At 37.2% G+C, this 25,545-nt stretch overlaps 2 protein-coding genes across 2 annotated transcripts; one reads left to right on the forward strand and one right to left on the reverse strand.

Annotated features, from left to right (window-relative positions):
* Positions 1-2,697: 2,697 nt before the first annotated feature.
* LOC129871736 (receptor kinase-like protein Xa21) lies at positions 2,698-6,421 on the reverse strand. The gene is made up of 2 exons (XM_055946707.1): positions 3,419-6,421; positions 2,698-3,243 (listed from the first exon to the last, which is right to left on the reverse strand). Exons 1-2 carry the CDS (start codon positions 6,390-6,392, stop codon positions 2,897-2,899), a joined length of 3,321 nt encoding a protein of 1,106 aa, XP_055802682.1. The 5' UTR covers positions 6,393-6,421; the 3' UTR covers positions 2,698-2,896.
* A 9,814-nt stretch (positions 6,422-16,235) lies between these two features.
* LOC129870003 (ATP-dependent RNA helicase DEAH12, chloroplastic-like) lies at positions 16,236-24,533 on the forward strand. The gene is made up of 3 exons (XM_055944565.1): positions 16,236-17,207; positions 19,125-22,260; positions 22,977-24,533. Exons 1-3 carry the CDS (start codon positions 16,356-16,358, stop codon positions 24,185-24,187), a joined length of 5,199 nt encoding a protein of 1,732 aa, XP_055800540.1. The 5' UTR covers positions 16,236-16,355; the 3' UTR covers positions 24,188-24,533.
* The last annotated feature ends 1,012 nt before the right edge of the window (positions 24,534-25,545 follow it).

The raw sequence follows: 25,545 nt of genomic DNA on the forward strand, positions 1-25,545 counted from the left end.
TTTATTTTCAAAATATTCCTAAGACTCCAATCAACTTTAATTATGCACATTACATACCAAAAATTTACATTAGACTCCGATCCACTTCATCACACAACATTCTCATCAAAATAGCCTCTTTATTCACATCATCGTCAAATATCATCATTCACATCGTCACCAAAAATCATCATCATATATCATTATTCACATCATCATCAAACATTATCATCACGTCATCATCATATATCATCATTCACATCATCATCAAACATTTACTCCAAAATCCTTATTTTTGTTCTATGTTCATTTTATAGAAGCAAAAGGACATTCTTAACTATTCAATCAATACATATATACACAAAACCATCCACCTCAACTCAAGACATTTATGACAAGAAATCTCATCTTGAATTCATGTGAATGAAACATGAACCTATACTCTCAACAAAACTCAACTCAAGAATATCGTCAATACCTATAAATCTATATACAAAGATACATTTGTAGTTAATAATATGAAAAATAACTATTTAGTAACTCAATTCATTAAAATCATCAATCAACCATTTGTATCTAAAAACATTCTATAGTTTAGGGAAAACTTTCAAGAAAACCTTTCTAGAAGATGCAACTCTTTCACAACTCCTAACCAACACATCTATGGGCATATGGAAGAACTCAATCCATATTTTAGGTTAGCCTTACATACCTTATTTGAAGATTTTGAAGAAACCTTGATGTTGGGTCTTCAATGGAGGACTCAAATCTTGAAGCTCTTGGAACTCTTCTTGTTGGAAAAGGATTTGAAGAAGAAGAAGAGGAAGAGGAAGAGAGAAAATATTAGGGATTTTAGAGAGAGAGGGACTGAAAAATATGGTCCCAAAACGTCCAAGGATAGGTATATATAATTAGGGAAAAAGTCCAAGTTGCCCCTCTTCAAAAATCTAAAAAATTGGGCAAAAACCTTGCTGGCGCTATAGTGGCGCGTCGCGCCACTGCAGCGCCAAGCTAAAATTGGCTTAAAACCCTGTACATCTAATAGTGGCGCATCGTGCCAAGACCCAAACTACTGAGGCTGTTTTCTAGCGCTATAGTGGCGTGGGGCGCCACTGGAGCGCCAAGCCTGAATTTCGCCCAAGCCTGAAATTCCTGCAGTACTAGTCTGTAGTAAAATGGCCATAACGTTTGACTCCGAATTCCAAAAATTGAAATCTTGGTGGCGTTAGAAAGAAGACTCAAAGACCTTTAATTTGGTAGGTCGTGGGACACCCAGTTCTTTATATCCTAGGAGATATGGTCGTTTGAAGTTGACCCTTAAACTAACTCGTCCGAAAACTTAATCGATTGGAGTTCTTTGGACTCGACTTGGTGTTAGAGATCCCTTATGACCCCTAAACACATCTAACACACTATAAATACTTAGGAATTAATCCTAACTCATGTGTAGAATTACAACTCCGGTCCGAGTCTACCCACACGTGAAAAAATGTTCGAGTCTTTGCGAAAAAATTTCTTGGGTGTCACAGGTATTTTCTTTAATTTTCATTCCTTATTTAAATTTTTTAATATATTTTTTTTGTTTAGCTTTTCTCTTTTTGTATGATATGATGGCAGGTATATCTTATCGCTTTTCATGTTGATTGACTCGATGTTACAAAGGTATTTTCTTTAATTTTCATTCCTTATTTAAATTTCTTAAAAAAAATTCTAAGCACTTTTAAGTTATAATTATTGATCGATAAATCAATAAAATATATATTGTTGGATGGAGATTCTTATTTGCACTCTACAATATTAATTCATTCATTCATGTATATATAAAGATTATTGTGCAGACCAAAAGTCTCATACATATTTTCATCAAATACTTGCGATTGATTTATAAGTATTCATTCATCCTTACTTCGATGTTTGAATTCAATTCTTGATATGGAGGTACCTTATAGGAAACTCTCTCAAAGTGAAACATCACACGCGAATCGAATTAGTGGAACACCAAATGGAAAAAAAAAATCTCATACATATTTAGTTAAATTCCGTCTCATTAGCTTTTCGTTAATTCTTATTACAAATCAACTTCTACTAAACTAAAGTAATTAATAAACCAATTCTCTTAGAGTTATCTTTTTCCAATTTAAGCTTGTATTTTTTTATGAAGTACTAAAATATCAAATTGTCAACATGTGATAATGACCCTTTTAACTTTCATAATACAGATATTATTATACAATTCAATTTATATTTTTTAAAGTTACAGATGAATGACTCATAAATTTGAATCAAAAGGATAGTTGTACGATTTATATATGTTAATTAAATATTTCAGTAATTATTATCTCCATCACAGATAACTACTACTCTTTTATCTACGTTAATTAAATATTTCAGTAACTATTAGCTCCATCACAAATAATTACTACTCCTTTATCTTTATATACCATGAAACTGACAATAATTTATTGACAATCCTAAAAATCAAATGTCAGTCGATATTTTATACCATTGCTATAAAAAAAATACTTGATATGGCATAGTTAGTAATGGAGAATGGGTTTACATATTATCCTATATTGCAATTCATATCTTTCGTTCGTGATTCTAAATATAACAATTCAAGTCATTTGAGTAGGCTAACTGTTTATCGAATTCAACTTAAAGTTTCTTTCTTCATATTTATAATTAATAATTAAAATCATATTTTATTATTGTCTTATTAATTCAAAATATCTATTTCATATAATTGGGACGTGCAGAAACTAGTAATTACAAATAGATAAAGTAAAAATAGGTTCAAAACCACTCAAATGAAAATTACAAACAACACATGACTCCAAGTAAGTACTATACGACGACTTTACTAAAGAAACCAAAAAGCATCAGAAAAGAACACTATCGAAAGAGATGCTGATCACTTCTATGTTTCCAGAAATGTGTTCTTGATTTTGTTAAGCCTCTTGACTACTTCTTTCATGGTTATTCTTGATTCTGGCATTTCCTTTGTGCAGTCTAAACCCAATTCTATCATGGAGGCTATGCAGACTTCACTATTAGAAGTGATTTGTTCTTCCTCAGAAAAAAGATTGGCATCCACAACGTCCATAATAGTCCCAGAAAATGCTTGTGTGATCCATTTCCTCAAGTCAAGATTTTCATTACATATCTCTTCATCTGTTGGCCTTCTTTTGGTCAAAACCTCCATCAACATGATGCCGTAACTATAAACATCACCACTTGTGGACACTATTCCCTCCAAGCCATATTCTTAAAAGAATGAAAAATGAAAAAGAATTACTCATTTGAATATTAACAATAGTGCTCGTACTAACAAAGACATGCTTTTTATTTAGTTCTAGAATTTGCAAGGGCTTGATTTAGATAAGAAAAAAATCAAATAGAGAAGTTATAATATAAGTGAGAAAGAAAGAGATTAGTATACCTGGTGCAATGTATCCAAGAGTGCCCAATGTTTCAGTATAAGCCATGGACTTGCTTATGGCTAAAATTTTAGAGATTCCAAAATCACCAACACGAGCCACCATATCTTCATCCAAAAGAACGTTGGCTGGCTTTAGGTCGCAATGAACAATTGGAGTAACATTACCATGATGTAGATATTCAATTGCCAAAGCTACATCAAGCATTACGACGACTCTTTGATGAAGGTTCAAGTGGCAATCTTCTCTGTACAACCAATTCTCAAGACTCCCGTTGGGCATATATCGCAGAACAAAGGCTCTTATATAGTCACTAGAACAAGTAGTAATCACTGGAACAAGATTTCTGTGTCTAACATTTCTCATCACTTCGCATTCAGTATCAAACCTTCTGCATACTTGCTCATTTTCCAAATCCAGAACCTTTATCGCCACTACATTTCCACCAGATAATGTGCCTTTGTACACAGAGCCAGAACTTCCTACACCAATTAAATTTGATTCATCAAAATTATTTGTTGCTCGTTGAATCTCGTGATAAGAAACAAATTGATAAGTCCCGATCTCCGGTACTTTTTCCACATCTTTGGACTTTCCTTTCTTCTGTCGTTTCATTATCCAAATTGAAACCAACAAAAAAATCAGAAAGGATAAAATAACCACTGGAGTAACAATTTTTAGCACAATCTCCTTTAGCTTTGATTGTTTTCGAGGATTGGTGATAGCACAAGAAGGAATCTCCAATATGTGTGCTCCACATAGACCTTTGTTCCCGAGAAATGATTGCAGAGTGGAATTTGCAAACACACCGTCACTGGGTATTTCACCTTCTAAACCATTAAATGAAACATTAATGCTTTTCAGGTACGAGAGTTTTTCCAATGACTTAGGAATAGTACCTGACAATGCATTTAAAGACAAATTCAAGAATTCCAAGCTTATCAAGTTGGCAAAGGATAATGGAATTTGGCCAAAAAATGAATTGTTCGATAGGTCAAGAGACTGCAGGTTTTGGAGTTCCCCGAATCTGGTTGGTATCATGCCTGAAAAGTGGTTACTGGAAAGATATAGTTCTGCAATGGCTTTCAGTCCTCCAATATCTGATGGAACTTCTCCCTCTATAGTATTTTGTGACACGGTTAGATAGAGAAGGCCACTCATCTTCCAAAGGCTCAACGGAAATTTTGATGAAAAATTATTAGAACCCAAAACAAGATATTGTAGCATGCTAAGATTTCCTAAGCATTCTGGAATTGATCCAGAGAGCTCATTACCAGCCAGAACTAATTTAACCAAATTGGATAAATGGCATACCGAATCTGGAATATGTCCCTGCAATTTATTGTTTGGTAGATACATCCCTTGGAGTTTCTTAAGCTTACCAATCTCAGAAGGAATATTCCCTGCCAAGTTGTTTCCTTCAAATTCTAGGGTCATTAGACCGCTTATGTTGCCTATAGTTGTGGGGATGAGGCCTTTGATGTGTGCATCTGCTATATAAAAGTATTCAATTGTAGATGAAAGATTCCCAATAGAATTGGGCAGAATGCCATTCAATGGATTGGAACCCACTTCTAGAGATTTCAACATCCTACAGTCTGCCAAAGAATTGAAGAATCGCAACTCACGCTCTTTTCGTTCATTGGTAAGTTGATTATAATGTAGGAGCAGCCTTCGCAACTCACGAAGATTTCCTAAATTAGTAGGAATAGCTCCTGTGAGAAAGTTCTGTGCTAGCAGCAGGTACTCAAGCTTGGAAGCATTTGTTATGAACAATGGAATTTCCCCTTCCAGCTGATTGGCTTCCAAGTTAAGTTCTTTAAGGTTCGGAAGATGAAGATCAGTAGTAGCTGGAATTCTACCAGAGAGGTTACTGAAACTGAAATCAATAATTTCCAAAGAAGATATGTTGAAAATAGCCTCTGGAATTTGACCAATAAGATTATAATTCTGCCCAATGATTAATTCCTTCAAATTTGATAGCTTCCCTAATTCCGGAGGAATTTGACCCACTATGTGATTGTTTCCACAATAAAGATGTTGTAGAGTGGAAATATTTCCCAATGAAAGGGGAATAGTCCCTTTTATTGAATTACTGCCAATTAAGAACCACTCCAGCTTGGATAAACAACCAATATTTCTTGGTATGTCTCCAGTTAGGTTGTTGAAAGATATGGACAAAACTTTGAGCTCTGAGAGTTGGCATATGTTGGAAGGAATGCTACCAGAAATTTGGTTGTAACTTATACTTAAAAACTTCAGAGTTGACACAATATTCCCTTCATCAAGCAAGAGACGGCCAGAAAGGCTATTGTTGTACAGACTTACGACACGCAATGATGAGATATTAAACAGTTCTGCTGGAATGGAACCTGTTAATTGATTATCAGTCAAGTACAAGTCTGCAAGTTGGCTCAGATTACCGACCTCCTTTGGAATATTTCCACTTACACTATTCCCAGACAAATTAAAGTTCATCATTTTTGTGGCATTTCCAATAGAAGGAGGGATTATACCCGTGAGGCTATTGTTGGTGAGATCAAAGACCCTGAGTTCGGGTACATACCATGGCCCTTTCCACATTTCACCACCGAGTTTATTGAAAGCCAATGAAATTACTTGAACTCTGCGGTGTTGAAATAAACTTGCTGGTATACTTCCTTGGAGCTGATTGTTGTCGAGATTGAGAACACTGAGAAAGGACAAATTGGCCAAAGATGGGGAAATTGTGCCTTGCAGTTGCAAATTAGGAAGAGCCAAGGCCACAACCCTTTGCCTTTTTGAACTGCAAGTGACACCGAACCAAGAGCAAAAAGAAGTATTGTTGGTCCAATTAATGGCCAAAAAATGACTGGGACTTGTAACAAGATTTATGAAAGCTAGTAAAGCTTGTTGGTCAGTCTCATTTGAGGAAGCAAGTGATATAGAAAATTGAATTAGAAAGAAAAGAATCAATAAGAAAATCTGTTTCTCCATATGTAGAGACTGGAAATGGATTGTTTGTGTGTGTGGTATTTCCAATGATCAAAGTTACTCCACTATATATATATATATATATATATATATATATATATATATAGCACCAAACCAAATACTTAAAATGTTGAAAAGTATAGACTATAATTTCCAAAATGTGAAAACAGATTCATACAGAGGAGGAAAATAAGTAGCAAAAAGAAAAAAAAGAATCTGTCCATTTTTCTTATTGATAGTTGACACTAGTTGGGTTGTGTTTCACAAAAAGAAATAAAAGGTCATAATAGAAAGAATAAATGTTGCCATCAATTTTCATTATTTTGTTAAGAGAAAAGTCAATCTTTCAAATCAAGTTTGTAAGGCCGTGTTACACGTAAAAGAAAAGAAAGCACAACACACATTCACTAAATTAGCACAAAATGGCAGAAATTTTAAGGTTTTCTCTCAAAGAAAATAAAATATGACACAATATACACGCACGCTCTCATAATTAATTTCAAAGGGGCATCCCAGTGTACTAAGCTTTCGCTATATGTAGAGTTCGAGAAGGCTCGACTACAAGATTATATTGTATGCAGCTTTACCTTGCATTTCTGCCAGAGACTGTTTTCAAGACTCATGTGTAATTTCACATTTTTTAAAATCTATTTTATTATTGTGATCTTTATTTCTTTTAATTCCAAAATATAATACATTCAACCAAATTCAAATGAAAAAGGCAATTGTTATTATTATTGTATGAACGTGAAAAAGAATTGGAGGCTAAGATTTCCTATATTCACGACTTCACATAAGCAAGAACTAACATTTACATTAGGTATAATACATAAATATGACCATTAACTTGTTTCAACTGACAACTATGACATTTAACTTAACTAGTGCACAAGTAGACACTTTAGTTATCTAAAATTGGAACAAATAGACACATTCGTCCTATATGACATCCTACATGGCAATTTTGTGTCCCACGTGGTATCCTACGTGTATTGTGCCATGTAGGACACGTGTGTCTACTTGTTCAATTTTATATAAGTTTAAGTGTACTTATGTACACCCAAAATTAGAGAGCATAAATGTAAATGAAGTCAAGCTAAAGGGCATATTTATGTATTATACCTTTATATTATTTTTCTCAATTACATAAGTGTGCCGCAAAGGCTGATATTTAGTTGATTGTTTTTTTTTCAACCTCCTCATATTTTATTTCTAGCAAAATCTATAGATACACTTTAATTTTGCCTCAACTATCTATTTGATAATTAAATTAATCCAGTGATCATCATCTAGACATCTTAACTTAATTATAATGTGTCTCTTAAACATAAGTATTTAATGCAGCAAATTATGTATCTCAAAGTCAATTTTGAGTGCAAGAAATCTTATTTTTATCCGTATTTTTTTATTTTTTATCTAAAATAATATCGTGATTCCACTAATAGTTGAACACTTTAACTTTTATTTGTGATCATCTAATTATTTAACTTGATTTTTGTTTGGCCTCATAAATACATTCATCTGAAAGGTCTAATATGTGAATTGGACTCGACAATGACAAGACAAAGTAACAAATAAAAAATTAATTTTCTAAAAATGCAAATTGTCATATGAATACTTTATTAATAAGATGTGTTCAAGCACATTATCACATGAACATTCATTTTTTCAACTAAATTGGGCCTGAAGAGATAAAATAAAGTGGATAAGATAATCTTTTAAAGGTTACATGGTATTTTTAGAAGTAAAAATAAGTTTTAAGATTATTTTTTTTCTAATTCAATGAGTTTGTTAACGAAAAGAGTAATTATGTTTTAGAGTTTTGATAAACGACGGACAAGGTGTAAATGCTTCATATTTTTAATGAGGATATATCACATGCAAAGTCATGAGTATATATTTATCCTTTTCCCAATTTTTAATATTCTTTAGGTATTTAATATATATATTAAAATTCGATTAATTTGAAATTTATTGAATTGGGCGATTTCGATTGCATTTTCTATCAAGTATTTTTTAGTAGAAATTACACAAATCTCATTTTGTTAAGAACTAATTACATTCTATTTCTGCAAGATAGTCAAAACGCGTTTTGAACGTGTAGTCAAAAAAGGAACAAAACGCGTTTTGAACGCGTAGTCAAAAAGGGAGGTTCAATACGCGGATTTTACGCGTTTCTAGTTTTCTATAAATAGAAGACCTTTTGCCATCATTTATCCCATCCCAGAAAGAGAGAGTAAGAATACAAAGAGAGTTATACACCAAGATAAATATTGTAGTCTTGAGTGTCCTCTTTAGTAGTTGTTCCTTTTACAAGAGAGAAGTGTTAATTGTTGTTTTCTCCTTGTATTTGAGAGTTGTATACTCCATATTAAAATAGTGAGATCCTTCTACCCCGTGGTTTTTCCCCTTTATCTTTTAGAGGGGTTTCCACGTAAAATTCTCGTGTCCAATTTATTTTCAATATTTTCATCATATCAAACTTTAGTTGTGGTGCTTCCTCCCCCCAACAGTGGTATCAGAGCCCTCGGTTATTCTATCTATTTTATGAGAAGATACTATTCGTGAATAGTAAATTTTCGTGAATAGTAAAATTCGGTGAATAGTACTATTCACGTGAATAGTAAATTTCGGTGACGGTACAGTTTGTCAGGATTGTTCGCAAAAATATTCAGAAATGATCTAGAAGGGTGTGAAGCAAATAATAATGTCGAGTACAACAAAGTTTGATGTTGAAAAGTTCAATGGGACTAATTTCTCATTATGGAAAATGAAAATAAAAGCGATATTGAGAAAAGACAATTGCTTAGCTGCAATTGAAGGCAGGCCCACAGACTTTGTTGATGACAGCAAGTGGAACGACATAGACAGCAACGCAGTTGCTGATCTACACTTGGCACTAGCTGATCAAGTATTGTCTAGTGTGGCAGAAAAGCGGACGGCGAAGGAAATATGAGATACTCTTACAGGGTTGTATGAGGCCAAGTGTCATGCCCCGGGAGAGTACCCTAGACGTAACCGGCACCCGAATGCCATTTCTGACCTCCGAGCGAACCACTTGGTACAGTCACTCATTCATTCAAGCACATTCTCTTAGCGGAAACTCAATTAAGGAAATTACGTCTCATAACATAAGGGCCGAAGGCCAAACATTTACAATCAAAGAAGATAATCAAAATAGGACTTCTCAAAATGACTGCTCGACCTCCCACACTCCAGTCTATGAAGCCTCTATTCAAGTTTAAAAGGTGACAATGACAAGTCCATGGCTACCGACAATCTGAATAAAGAAAAGACAATCAAAACTGTACAATAAGGCACAATATCCTCCGGAAACTAGGAGGACTCACCGACTGGCTGGAAGTGTATGTGGATCTGCAACGGAGCGCCGGTTGATGATCTCTAGTACCTGTCTCTGCATCATGAAATAATGCAGGCCAAATGGCGTCAGTACATGGAATGTACGAGTATGTAAAATGGCCGAATACAACGAACATTAAGGAAGAATAAATCAACTCGGGAGCTCAACTCAAAAAGGAATGACAACTCAATCAAATGTCCTAAGTCCAAACAAGAATATGATTTAGACTAGACCAATCATATACAATTCAACTCAATTTGACTCAGATTACTATCAAAACATATTTGGGAGTTTCTCTTAACCGACAACCAACACTTACAAGCCAGTGAAGGTACAACGAAACGACGTCATTGCCACGCTCGTTCATACCTTGCCAGGGCATGAACGACGAACACTCATGGATCCAATCCAACCAGGTCCTATAATGTCAGGACAAAAGCTCTTGGGGAAGCATCCGACTTTAACGGTTCAATCCCCCCTACGTTTGTCAACACAGGTATTGAGTTTGAGTATGGACTATACTCTTGCCCAATTCGGTGCTCGATACTCCTCCCAAGACTCAATGCTCATAAAACTCCATCAAATCAACTTAATCAACTCATATCAACAAGTCTCATTACAACCTTGTCAACTCATCAACTCTATCACAATCAAATCTCAATCTCAATGTTCAATCTCAATCATATCTTCAAGGAAGTTTTAAATGCACATATATAATATCATCTAGATATAATCAATCATTACCTCCATCCATTTGAGAAAATCCTTGTGACTCATCACATCCTCAAGACTTCAAATCGACATTTTTATAATAAGCAACATGTTTAAGAAAATAGTATACTTTATCAAGTCTACATAATTAAGAAGACCAATAAAACATATTTAGCAACTCATTTCTTCATCATCTCATACCCACATAAAGGCTCATTTTAGGAACCTCTTAGCTCAACAACATTAATACATAAATAATTAAATAAGATGGGAATAATACTCATTCAAACATGTACCATACCAAGAAACTCCATTTTCATGGATATCTAGCCTCAAAACAAGAATAGGGCACATGGGTGGACTCAACCCATATTTTGGATAGCCTTACATACCTTAGAATAGACTTGAAGAAAACCTTGTGGTTGGGTCTTCAATGGAAGCTTGAGGTCTTGAAGCTCTTGGAACAATTCCTTGTTGGAAATGGAGAAGAAGAAGAAGAAGAGAAAGAGAGAGATAGGCTTTCTAGGGCTTTTTCTAGAGAGAGAATGGGGCTGAAGGAAAATGGTCCCAAAATATACAAGGCTTGGGTATATATAATTTGGGACAATTCCCAAATTGCCTTTCCTCCAAAATTCTGATAAATAAGGCCAAAACGCCCTTGGCGCGATAGTGGCGCGTCGCGCCCTTACAGCGCCAAGGCCAATTACGCCTAAAACCTACACAACTTTTAGTGGCGCGTAGCGCCAAGGACCAAACTACTGAGGCATGTTTCTGGCGCGATAGTGGCGCATCGCGCCCTTACAGCGCCAAGGCCATTGTTTTGAATTCTGGGAATTTGGCCTGAAAAACCCTGCACAACTTTTAGTGGCGCGTCGCGCCAGGGACCAAACTACTGAGGCATGTTTCTGGCGCGATAGTGGCGCATTGCGCCCTTACAGCGCCAAGGCCATTTCCCCAGCAGTTGCAACCCAGGCCAAAAATGAAATTCCTGTCGTGCTAGTTCATCTTCGGATCATCATATCCTTTGACTCCGAACTCCAAAATTTACGTTCTTGGTAGCGTTGGAAAGAAGACTCGACGACCTTTAATTTGATGGGTCGTGGGCCACTAGATATACGTCTTTCAAAAGATAGGGTCGTTAAAAGTCGACCCTTACATGAACTCGTCCTAAACTTAGTCACGATGGATCTTTTGGACTTAGATCGGTCCTAGGGGTCCTCAATGACCCCACATCACCTCCGACGCTCTTAAACTCCTCAGGGACTCATCTTAACTCAAGCACATACTTCGAAATAAATGCGATGGGACCCACACGTAGACAAAGAAGGCCCAAATCTTAGGGAAAATTTTTTAGGGGTGTTACACCAAGTCTTTACATAATAAAATCTTCTTAAAAAGAAGATTGTATACTCTTCGAATGGCAGAGTCCATGTCAGTTACTGAACACATCAATACTTTGAATACTCTGTTTTCGCAACTTACAATAATGGGTTGCAAAATAGAGGGTACTGAACGTGCGGAGCTTCTACTTCAAAGTCTGCCTGACTCGTATGATCAACTCATCATCAACCTGACGAACAATACAGACAGTCTAGTTTTCGATGAAATTGCAGCCGCTGTCTTGAAAGAAGAAAATAGGCGTAAAAATAAGGAAGACAGACAAGCAAGTTCGCAGCAAGCTGAAGCTTTGATGATGGTGAGAGGAATACCAACGGAACGTGGCCCCAGTGGGAGTCACAATCATGGAAGATCTCAATCAAGAAGTAAGAAGAATATCAAGTGCTACAACTGTGGCAAGAAAGGGCACTTCAAGAAAGATTGTCGGTTCAAGAAGAAGAGTGAAAACCATGAGCCATCAAATGCTCAAGGGAATGTTGCATGTACCTCGGATGATGGCGATATTATATGTAGTGAGGCAATATCAAATAATGAAGGAAGAAAATGTTTTGCTGATGTCTGGATCATGGACACAGGAGCAACATGGCACATGACTTCCAGGAGAGAATGGTTCCATCAATATAATCCTATCTCAGGAGGGTCTGTGTTCATGGGAAACGATCATGCTTTGGATGTTATTGGTATTGGGTCCATCAAAATAAAGATGTATGATGGCAGGATTCGCACCATCCAGGAGGTACGACATGTAAAAGACTTAAAGAAGAATCTATTGTCTTTAGGACAACTAGATGATAATGGATATTCGTATAAGACTCATGGTGGAGTCATGAGAATATCCAAAGGAGCGCTTGGAGTGATGAAAGCAGAAAAACTTGCTGCAAATCTATATGTGCTTAAAGGTGAAACACACCAAGAAGGAAAAGCATCAACCGCGTCAGCAAGTTCATTTGAAGAATCAACGATAATGTGGCATCGTAAATTTGGCCATATGTCGGAACGAGGTTTGAAGATTCTTGCTGAGCAAAAACTTCTTCCAGGGCTCAAAAAGGTTTCACTACCCTTTTGTGAGCATTGTGTTACCAGCAAGCAAAATAGACTGAAGTTTAGCAGTTCCTCTGCTAAATGTAAGGAAATACTAGATCTGGTTCACTCTGATGTCTGGCAAGCACCGGTGGAGTCTCTAGGAGGAGCGAAATATTTCGTGTCATTTATCGACAATTACTCCAGGAGAAGTTGGGTGTATCCAATCAAGAGGAAGGCAGATGTTTTTTCAGTTTTCAAAGAATTCAAAGCGCGGGTGAAACTTGAATCTGAGAAAAAGATCAAGTGTTTGAGGACAGATAATGGAGGAGAATACACTGGTGATGAATTTAATAACTTCTGTAAACAAGAAGGTATTAAACGACAGTTCACGGTGGCATATACTCCACAACAAAATGGAGTAGCAGAGCGGATGAACAGAACCTTATTGGAATGGACAAGAGCTATGTTGGCAACTGTAGGGTTGGAAAAACCATTCTAGGCAGAAGCAGTCAAAACTGCCTGTTATGTGATCAATCGGTCACCATCAACCGTAATTGATCTGAAAACGCAAATGGAGATGTGGACAGGAAAACCAGCTGATTATTCTCGCTTACATATATTCGAAAGTCCTGCTTATGTTATGTACAACACCCAAGAAAAATCGAAGTTGGATCCAAAATCCAGGGAATGCATTTTCTTAGGGTATGCTGATGGAGTCAAGGGGTATCGCTTGTGGGATCCCACAGCCCGCAAGGTGGTAATCAGCAGGGATGTTGTATTTGTTGAAAACAAGATACAAGCAAAAGAAGGTAGCACTTCAAAAGAAAAATCAGAGACTACTATAGTTGAAGTTGAAGAAATAGAAGAAGTTCCAGTTTCTTCTGAAGCAGCACCAGAGCACGAAGAACAAGAGCAAGCTGAGATCAAAACTCCACAAGTTCGACGGTCAACTAGGGAGAGAAGAGAACCAGCTTGGCACTCAGATTATTCTATGGAGAGTAATATTGCATACTGTCTACTAACAGAAGATGGAGAGCCTTCAGCTTTTCACGAGGCTATGAAAGGCCAAGAATCATCTCTGTGGGTGGCAACAATGCAAGAAGAAATTGAAGCTCTTCATAAAAATAAAACATGGGATCTTGTTCAATTACCACAAGGAAGGAAGGCCATTGGAAATAAATGGGTCTACAAGATCAAACGCAATGGTAATGATCAAGTGGAGAAGTATCGTGCAAGATTGGTGGTGAAAGGATTCGCTCAGAAAGAAGGTATAGACTTTAATGAGATATTTTCTCCGGTGGTTCGACTCACAACAATTCGAGTGGTCCTGGCGATGTGTGCTACATTTGACTTGTACTTGGAGCAGTTAGATGTCAAAACTGCATTTCTTCATGGAGAACTTGAAGAAGAAATTTATATGCTCCAACCAGAAGGTTTTGAAGAACAGAGAAAAGAGAACTTGGTTTGCAGGTTGAACAAATCTCTATACGGTCTCAAACAGGCGCCGAGATGTTGGTATAAGAGATTTGATTCCTTCATTATAAGCCTTGGATACAACAGACATAGTTCAGATCCTTGTGTTTATTACAAGAGATTTGGTGATGAAGATTTTGTTATTTTGCTGTTGTATGTTGACGACATGTTGGTAGCAGGCCCCAACAAAGATCGTCTCACAAATTTAAAGGCACAGTTGGCTAGGGAGTTTGAAATGAAGGACTTGGGACCAGCAAACAAGATTCTAGGGATGCAAATTCACCGAGACAGAAATAATAGGAAGATTTGGCTTTCTCAAAAGAACTACTTGAAGAAAATCTTGAGACGCTTCAAGATGCAAGACTGTAAGTCAATTTCTACCCCACTTCCTATTAATTTCAAGTTATCCTCAAGTATGTGTCCTAGCAATGAAGCAGAGAGGATGGAGATGTCTCGAGTACCGTATGCATCAGCAGTGGGAAGTTTAATGTTCGCTATGGTATGTACAAGACCTGACATTACACAAGCAGTGGGAGTGGTTAGTCGATACATGGCTAATCCTGGTAGAGAGCATTGGAATACTGTTAAGAGGATCCTGAGATACATCAAGGGTACCTCAGATGTTGCAATGTGTTATGAAGGATCAGACTTTAATGTTAAAGGTTATGTTGATTCAGATTATGCAGGTGATCTTGATAAGAGCAAGTCCACCACATGTTATGTGTTTACTCTTGCTGGAGGAGCTGTAAGCTGGGTTTCAAAACTGCAATCTATCGTGGCTACATCTACGACAGAAGCAGAATATGTGGCACCTACACAAGCTAGCAAAGAGGCAATATGGATGCAGATGTTACTGGAGGAGCTCGGGCACAAACAAGAGAAGGTTGCTTTGTTTTGTGACAGTCAGAGCGCTTTGCATCTTGCAAAGAATCCAGCATTTCATTTAAGGACAAAGCACATACGAGTTCAATATCACTTTGTTCGTGAGAAGGTGGAAGAAGGCAGTGTGGATATTCAGAAAATTCACACTAATGACAACCTAGCAGATATGTTTATAAAGCCAATCAACAGTAACAAGTTCATATGGTGTCGATCTTCTATTGGCCTAGCAGAAACGTAACATTGCAGTAATTGGGTAGAAAGGATGGTGTGAAGACTTAATTGATTCTCAATTAAATCTTCAAGTGGGAGAATGCAAGATAGTCAAAATGCATTTTGAACGCATAGTCAAAAAAGGAACAAAACGCGTTTTGAACGCGTAGTCAAAAAGGGAGGTTCAATACGCGGATTTTACGCGTTTCTAATTTCCTATAAATAGAAGACCTTTTGCCCTCATTTATCCCATCCCAGAAAGAGAGAGTAAGAATACAAAGAGAGTTATACACCAAGATAAATATTGTAGTCTTGAGTGTCCTCTTTAGTAGTTGTTCCTTTTACAAGAGAGAAGTGTTAATTATTGTTTTCTCCTTGTATTTGAGAACTGTATACTCCATATTAAAATAGTGAGATCCTTCTACCCCGTGGTTTTTCCCCTTTATCTTTTAGAGGGGTTTCCACGTAAAATTTTCGTGTCCAATTTATTTTCAATATTTTCATCATATCAAACTTTAGTTGTGGTGCTTCCTCCCCCCAAACAATTTCTACTATTTTTCAAATTACAAAAAATTCTTAAATTTTGTGAAATTCGAATAAATCACGTCTTGATACATCGATTAAAGTGATGTATTTGACATCCCGATACATCACATATCGATCGAATACATTGCGTGATGTATTAGAGTATATGATAGAATAAAATTTTTTATATTTTTTTTCAAATGATGGAAAATTTTAGAAAATATTCTAATATACGTTGTGTATTTAAATAATTCATTTCCAACTCAACTTGTGCCAACTGCAAAAACCCTTCATTAAAAGTTTAAAACCCTCTTTTTAAATGGTTACGTTTTTGCTAGAAACTTCTTTCACTGACTGTACTCTGTAAACCCTTTTACCGTAAAATGCATGATTCTTCCTCCTACAATCGCCGGTTCCCGGCACCGGCGATGTATCACCAGCACAGTTATCGTCCGTCAAATAACCGGCCATGTCGTCCTGGTTATTATTCTTCGAGTTACGAGCTTGATCGGCCGCCGGGACATTCGCACAAGTCGCCGAATTTCGTAATCCAGCTTCGTTCCGGTAACCGGAGAATCAACCGGTACGCATTAGATGCTTTAATTGAGAAATTACCGTTTGCCCCACGAAGTTCGTTTGTTTTTAGCAAAGGGTTCCTTTCTGGGTCACTGTCGTATGATCAATGGAGCGAAACGCTTGAAGTGATTGTGGAATTATGGAGAATGAGGCTTGCAGGCAGCCATTCGCTTACTCCATGGGTTAAACGAAACGTTGAGGTTCCATCTGATGAGGATGAATTGAAGGGTAGGGTAAAAATGGTATTTTTGGAGGAGTTGAAAATGTTGTTAGTAGAGGGTGAATTGTTACAAAAGCGGAAGAAGAAATTGGAATTGTTGCGTGATGAAATTACTGAATTGTCGAGATTACTGAAGAACAGGAATAATTTGAGGGTGTGTAATGAGTTTCTGAAGAAAAGGGAAGGTCTTGAGAAGGAGAGTGATTTGATAAGGAAGAGGATAGAGGAGTTTAAAACAGGAATTGAATGTATTATTCGACATTTGGAGGAGACGGGTTTTGAGGAGGAGGAGGAGGGTTCAAGGGTGTTTAAGATTGGGATAGAGTTTGATTGGAGTAAAATTCATTGTTTGATGAAGAGGGAGTGTCGTAGGCTTGATGATGGCTTGCCAATTTTCGCTTTCCGGCAGCAGATACTGAGGCAAATACATCATCAACAGGTGCTTAATCTATTCATGTTTTTAATCTCATAGAGTTTAGACAATCAGGTCACTTGTTGGTGATTACATGTAAATCTCCTTATAAGCATTAGTTGGTAACCAAGTAAAAATTGATGACTAACTTGCAGTTTAAAATTATTGATGGTGTAAAAAATCTTTACATTGTTGGTGTACTTATATCCATTATTAGTTTATCGCCCTGTTGAATATGTAAAAAACTTAAATCCTTCTCGTTATTACCGTGTTGAATAGCAGTAGCATGAATACTTACTTGCACCATAGTTCATTAGCCAAAGTAATAAGTATATGACATGTGTTTTGTGCATAAGTTTTATCAGTTAACCATGGTTGGCTTATATGCGTTCTTACCTCACTTTTATCCTTTAACTGTACCATTAACTATGGTAAATTAACATAGAGCCTGTTTGGATTGGCTTATTTTAGGTGCTTTAAGCAGTTTTGTAGTGTTTGGTTGAAATATAAGTGTGTTCTTAAGCACTCGCTTTTAAGCCAGAATAACAACAATAAGTCAAAAGTCATAATTTAAAAATCCTAATCATGGTTTTTGACTTATTAGCCATAAGTTATAAGTCCATCCAAACAGGCTCATAGTTTGGTGCATGCACCAGGTCGGATAATTTCTTCTTTTTTTTTTTTTTTGGGGGGGGGGGGGTATGGGGAGAGCAGGCGTGTACGCAAACCAACCAAATGCTCCTCTCCCTTCCCCGTCCCATTGCATTTATGAGAATACACAAACTTGTGACATAGAGAATGCCTTAGAGCAACTATACCTTGTGTGAGGGCTTATCCTCTACCTTACTCTGCAAACAAAAAGCCTGAGGATTCATAGATGCAGAATGGCCCATTCTTGTTGGTTTCTCTCCAGTAATTGATTTTTGTGAAGAGACCAGTGCTATATGAGAAGAATTCCTACTATCACAGTGGATATTACAACTTTATGCACATGAAATGATGAAAAGGTCAGCAGTGAGAAGGGGTAGCCCTAACCAAAGCAGAAGCTTTTTATTTTACTTAAAAGCTATTGTTTTCAGTGGTAACAGATATCGGCATTGATAGCCCTATATCCTTGCCAATGGATAAGTTCCGACTAGGTACCATAATGGGTATATATCAGTATATGCTTTTGTAGTTCCAATCCATGTAATCCACAATTTTGTGCAAACAACTGAACCCAACAAATCCAAGGAAATCTGTTCTCATTAACATTAGAACTTTCATCATCATTATAAAATGTTTTTCTTTCCACTGGAAGAAAAATGTGGAAGGCAACATTTTTCACAGAGTAAGGAGCCAGCTGAATTGCCAATTAATTTAGATTTTTAATTCTAAAAACATCTACTAAATTTTAAAAAATATGTTAGGGTAAATTAGTCAAATTTAATTTCTTAGTATTTATAATAAATATATTAAAGGAATTGTTACAATAAAAATCTAATTAAGTTAGGTAAGTGTAATATTGTAACTATGAGGAAGATCAGGGTTATAAAGAGAAACCTGAGGAGAGGTCACTTAAATTATCCGTAAAAATAAACAATAGCACTCCCTCTAAAAATAAACAATAGTACTCCCTCAGGGATCAGGGACATATTAAGTGGTTCTTTTATCTTTTCATTTTGGTCCAAAATAAGTAGTGTTTCACATTATCAAGAAGATAGTAATTGTTTCCTTTCAATCCAGTCTAACATTTAATCACAAATGCCGTTTTGATATTGACTTTGTGAAAAAGGATATTTTAGACTGTTGAATTCCTTTTTCCTGAAGATCTTTTGATTGCTCCTAGCGTACTTGTGTAATATTAATTACTTACCAATCATTTGAGTTTAATTGTTTGAGCTTCTTTCTTTGTTTTTCTTATATATTTATTACTTTTATAATCTAGATGGTTGTATCTTTTAGGTGACTGTCTTAATTGGTGAGACTGGATCAGGAAAAAGTACTCAATTGGTTCAATTCCTTGCTGATTGCGGGGTAACTGGTAATGGGTCTATAGTTTGCACTCAACCTCGGAAACTTGCAGCGAATTCTTTGGCACAAAGGGTGAAACAGGAAAGTGAAGGGTGTTACGAAGATACCTCTGTCATCTGCTATCCGTCATATTCATCTGGTCATAAGTTTGATTCAAAGGTAGTATTTATGACGGATCATTGCCTTCTACAGCACTATATGGTCGATAAGACTTTGTCCAAGATTTCATGTATCATAGTTGATGAGGCACATGAAAGAAGCCTAAACACTGATCTACTTTTAGCATTGATAAAGAATCTTCTCCTTCAGAGGCTAGATCTGAGGCTAGTTATTATGTCTGCCACAGCTGATGCAGCCCAGCTTACGGATTACTTCTTTGGCTGTGGAACATTCCACGTGGCTGGTAGAACTTTTCCGGTTGATATTGAGTATGTTCCCTGTGAATCCACTGGATGTCTTGGTGTTGGCCCAATCTCGTCCTATGTGTATGATGTTGTCAAGATGGTGACTGAAATCCATGAAACCGAGGGAGAGGGAATAATTCTTGCTTTCTTGACTTCTCAGATTGAAGTTGAGTGGGCTTGTGAGAAGTTTCAAACATTGTCAGCCATTGCTTTACCTTTACATGGCAAACTATCCTATGAAGAGCAGCATAGAGTTTTTCTCAGCTTTCCGGGAAAGAGAAAGGTAATATTCACTACAAATGTTGCTGAGACATCATTGACAATTCCAGGGGTTAAATATGTTGTTGATTCTGGCATGGTCAAAGAAAGCAGGTTTGAGCCTGGCACTTGCATGAGTATTCTCAGGATATGCAATGTCAGCCAGAGCTCAGCTAAGCAGCGGGCTGGCCGTGCTGGGAGAACTGAACCAGGAAGATGCTATAGACTGTACTCAGAAAGTGATTTTGAAGGTATGTCTCATCATCAGGAACCTGAAATTCGCAAGGTTCATCTTGGTGTTGCAGTGCTGAGGATTCTTGCCCTGGGCATCAAGAATGTGCAGGATTTTGATTTTGTTGACGCACCTAGCCCTAAAGCTATTGAGATGGCCACCAGAAATCTGGTACAGTTAGGAGCTGTTGGGCTAAAAGATAATGCTTATGAATTAACTATAGAAGGACACAAAATAATCAAGTTGGGTATTGAACCTCGGTTAGGCAAATTGATCCTCAGTTGTTTTAATCAACATTTGGGTAGAGAAGGTGTTGTTCTGGCTGCTGTTATGGCTAATTCCAGCAGCATCTTTTGTAGGGTTGGTTCCGAAGGAGACAAGCTAAAATCTGATTGCTTGAAGGTGCAATTTTGCCATCCAAATGGTGATCTCTTCACTTTACTTTCTGTATATAGGGAATGGGAGGCTGTGCCTAAGGAAGGGAAGAATGCCTGGTGTTGGGATAATAGCATCAATGCCAAATCCATGAGAAGATGCCAGGAGACTGTGCAAGAACTGGAAGCTTGCCTCAAGAGCGAACTTAATATCATTATTGCAAGCTACTGGCGTTGGGATCCTCAGGTGCATACCGAGCATGATGAAACTTTGAAAAGTATAATACTTTCTTCACTTGCAGAGAATGTTGCTATGTATTCTGGATATGATCAACTAGGTTATGAAGTTCCACTCAGTGGGAAGTACATCCAACTACATCCATCCTGTTCGCTGTTAAATTTTGATCGACGACCAACCTGGGTAGTTTTTGGTGAAATCCTTTCTGCAGCTAATGAGTATCTGGTCTGTGTTACTGCATTTGAGTTTAGTCATCTTTCTGCTCTTAGTCCTTCCCCATTGTTTAATTTTCTGGAGATGGATGCCCAAAAGCTGGAAAAGAAAGTTTTGACAGGTTTCGGGAGCATGCTATTGAAAAGATTCTGTGGAAAATCCAACAGTAGTATCAATAACCTTGTTTCACGCATTAGAACTAAATATATGGATGAGAGGATTGGCATTCAAGTTAATGTTGATAAGAATGAGGTTTTGTTATATGCTTCATCCAGTGACATGGAGAATGTTTTGGGCCAAGTGAATGATGCACTAGAGTATGAAAGCAAGTTGTTGCAGAATGAATGCTTGGAGAAATGTCTATTCAGTGGTGGATCGGCTGCATCGGCCTCAGTAGTCCTCTTTGGAGCTGGTGCAATTGTTAAACATTTGGAGCTTAAGAAGAGAATCTTGGCTGTTGACATATTTCATTCAAATACAAAAGCAGTTGATGATAAGGAACTGCTGATGTTTTTGGAGAGAAACACATCAGGTGATATTTGTGCAGTGCACAAGTCCTCAGGTACTGGCCACAACAATGAGGAGAACAGATGGGGAAGGGTAACATTTCTTTCCCCTGATGCTGCTAAACAAGCTATGTTGTTGAATCAGGTAGAATGTAGTGGTGGCTTTCTAAAAGTTATTCCTTCGAGGTGTGTATTTTCTAATGATCAAAAGCAGTTCTCCTCTGTCCTCAGAGCTAGAGTAAATTGGCCTCGTAGATGCTGTAACGGTGTAGCTATTGTAAAATGTGAGCCAAATGATGTTGGTTTTATGGTAAAAGATTTCTCTTTTGTAATGATAGGTGGAAACACTATCCGTTCAAAGCTAAGCAATAAGTGCTCTGATAGCATAGTAATATCAGGACTTAATACCGATCTTTCTGAGACAGAGGTACTTGAGGTTTTGAGTGGAGCAACAGATGGGAAAATTCTGGATTTTTTCTTTGTAAGAGGAAGTGCTGTGGAAAATCCTCCAGTTGCAGCTTGTGAAGAAGCACTTAGGAGAGAAATATCCCCCTTCATGCCTAAAAAAACACCTTTTTTCCAGTCTATTCGTGTTCAGGTCTTCCAACCAGAACCAAAGGACACTTACATGCGAGCGTCTATCATGTTTGATGGAAGGCTTCATCTTGAAGCAGCTCAGGCTTTGGATCATATTGATGGCAAGGTTTTATCTGGATGTCTTCCCTGGCAGAAGATAAGATGTCAGCAACAGTTTCAGAGTTCGGTTTCCTGTCCTGCACCAGTTTACCATGTTATTAGGAACCAGCTGGATTCTTTAATTGCATGCCTCCAGCGAAGAAATGGTAGCTTAACTGCTCTATTTTATATTTCTATTTTGTGTTTTTTTTTGTTTTGAAAATTTTAATTTAATTAATGATCATCTTTGCTGAATTGCTTCTTTAAAAAGGCATGGCGAAGTGGGAAATAAACTATTGAGCAGTGGCTTTTATGTTATTTAATTTAGGTGACAGAGTTAGTCTACATCATTGCTTCCACTGATCCAAATTGTTGCTGTCACTTTTTTGTTTCCTTATTATCTAGAACAGGATGAAATTGGATTTGTATCCTTCATTTGAAAGTAAAGTAGATACTAAATAAAAGCTACAACTTGAAACTATTTGCTCCATAATATCAAAAGTTGTCTAATACTATCACGCCGTTGGAGTTAAACAGTTGTCTTCTGATTAAAAAAAAGTACCTGAGCCCTATCATAAACCTTTACTATTGGCTCCCAGATTCGGTGTTAATCTGATGATTACTTGCCTTGTACAGAGCAATAACCTTTTGTCTGGTCAAATTCTAAACGGTAATTGGAAAAAGCATTCTTGCATACTATGGATTACCTTCTCTACATTTCTGTCCAGTTCCATTCTGGTGATGCAGAAAAATATAGGATATAATGAGAACAAGGTTTATTAAAACAATTTTCTTTTATAAACTTTTAACAGTACAAAAATTTCGGAGACAAGTTGATCAGGTGATACTTGGCTGCTGAGAAGACTTTGGGATTGTTTTGCAGGTGTGGAGTGCAATCTGGAGAGAAATGAGAATGGTTCTTATAGGGTTAAAATATCTGCAAGTGCTACAAAGATTGTGGCAGAATTGAGAAGGCCATTGGAGCAACTGATGAAAGGCAAGATTGTGGATCATGTGGGAATTTCTCCAACTGTTGTTCAACTTCTATTTTCTAGGGAAGGGACTAATATCATGAAGATGGTTCAGCAGGAAACGGGAACCTATATTCTTTTTGACAGGCATAGCCTTTCTGTGAAAATCTTTGGTTCCTCCGACAAGATTGATATGGCTGAGCGGAAGTTTGTTAACTCCCTTCTGGCACTACATGAAAGCAAGCAACTTGAAGTGCATCTTCGTGGAGGACTTTTGCCTCTTGACCTGATGAAAAGAGTTGTTCAGAGTTTTGGACCAGATCTTAGGGGTCTCAAACTAAAGGTGCCCGATGCAGAATTCTCTCTGAACACCAAGCGCCATTGCATCTCAATCAAAGGTACCAAAGACATGAAGCAAAAAGTTGAGGAGATAATTTCTGAAATTGCTCAAAGCGGTCTTCCAAGTCAAATGATGGACGATGAGACTGACTGCCCCATTTGCTTGTGTGAACTGGAGGATGCGTACAGACTTGAAGGTTGTTCCCACACCTTCTGTCAGTCGTGCTTGCTGGAGCAGTGCGAGTCTGCAATCAGAAGCCGTGAAGGTTTCCCGCTATGCTGTATGCATAAAGGTTGTGGGGCACATATTCTAGTTTCTGATTTGAGGTCTCTGTTGTCGAGTGATAAGTTGGAGGAACTTTTCAGGGCTTCTTTGGGGGCATTTGTAGCAGCAAGTGGAGGTCGCTACCGGTTTTGCCCTACCCCCGACTGCCCTTCACTTTATCATGTTACCGAATCAGGAGAAGTTGGTGCACCTTTTGTCTGTGGTGCATGTTATGTGGAGACGTGTACTAGTTGCCACCTAGAGTATCACCCCTACATCTCATGCGAGAAGTACAAGGTGTTCAAGGACGACCCAGATTTCTCTCTAAAGGAATGGGCCAAGGGGAAAGAGAATGTGAAGAAATGTCCTGTTTGCGGGTTCACGATAGAAAAGGTGGATGGCTGCAATCATATCGAGTGCAAGTGCGGAAAACATGTCTGCTGGGTTTGTTTGGTATTCTTCAGCAGCAGCGACGATTGCTATAGCCATTTGAGGTCTATTCACCAGGCCATTATATGAGGTACAGAGAATTCTAATTGTGTATATATTCCTGGAGCTTTGAATCTATCTAAACATATATATGTATAATAGTAAGCCAACTATATATTCTCCCATGTAAGTATGTATATAGATTTCAGTAATTATGTGTTCATAACTTTTACTTTCTTTTGAATTAACTGGTGTCATTGAGCCGAGGGTCTCCAGGAAATAGCCGTCCTACCTTGGTAGGAGTAAGGTCTGCGTACACTCTACCCTCCCCAGACCCCACGTAGTGGGATTTCAGTGGGTTGTTGTTGTTGTTGTTGTATTGATAAGCTAGTTACCTCAAATAATTCTTTGATTGTTCTTTTAGAGTTGATTGCCTGAATGGCCACTCAACTCGTGGTAATTGACCATCAAAGTGATCTACTTCTTTTGTCTTTCGAAATGTCAAATTATTCACTTTAATGGTCATTTTAGTGGGATTTTGTATTTCTCGAAGAAAATTAATGACGTGACAAGCTTAATTTTTTAAAAATACTATAAAGGATTCCTATCTTTCAAAACAAGCCAGTTCCCTATTCCGTATTTTGGCCATTTTATCTATCAGGCGGCTTGTTTTGTTTTGATTTGCATGTCTTTCATTCTGAATTGCCTCCTTTAATTTGTGCATGCTTCTGTTTAGAAGTTCATAACCACAAATGTTGCCATCCTAATCATTCACTCCACCCCCAGCCCCTTCTTCCAAAACTTAAAAATGGTATTTCCCTATGTATGCACTTGGCCTTTGGTCCATCACAAATAATAGGTCAACTTACTATAAGTGAAGAACTAGTTTTTTAAGTGGTGAAATGGGCTTCTGCAGAACACATTCTTCAATAACTGTTATTTAAAAGCATATATTCTATAATAGAAGTTTTCTTTTAAAATTTGACCTTAATTCATTGAATAGTGATCACAGTAGTCGGTGTAGGTAGGGCCAATATTCTATTTTTAAAAGCATTTTTTTTAATATATATTTTTCTTTGACTGGAAAGTCATCATAGTCCATTATAGGAATTTGATATGTATTACTGAAAATATGCACCACCTAACTAAGGGTGTGTTCGGTACGAAGATAAATATTTTTCAGGGAAAATGAGGGAGAGAGGGTATTACATTTCGAAGAATAGTATAGAAAAGGCCCGTTACGTCGATTATTGATAGTGCTAACACTTTCGGAAGACGAGGATGGACTACGGGGTTGCCTGAATATGGAGTATGGAGGACACAATCAATATAAATTGTCATTCGTCCACTTTCATCATCATTTTTCTCATTTTAAGGAATTTGTTTTTTCTGGAATAATTTTTTTTTTGACGGATCAAAAAATTAAGAATTATCTTTGCCACACAAAA

The sequence above is a fragment of the Solanum dulcamara genome, chromosome 10, assembly GCF_947179165.1.
Source record: "Solanum dulcamara chromosome 10, daSolDulc1.2, whole genome shotgun sequence".
In the NCBI taxonomy this organism is placed as follows: domain Eukaryota; kingdom Viridiplantae; phylum Streptophyta; class Magnoliopsida; order Solanales; family Solanaceae; genus Solanum; species Solanum dulcamara.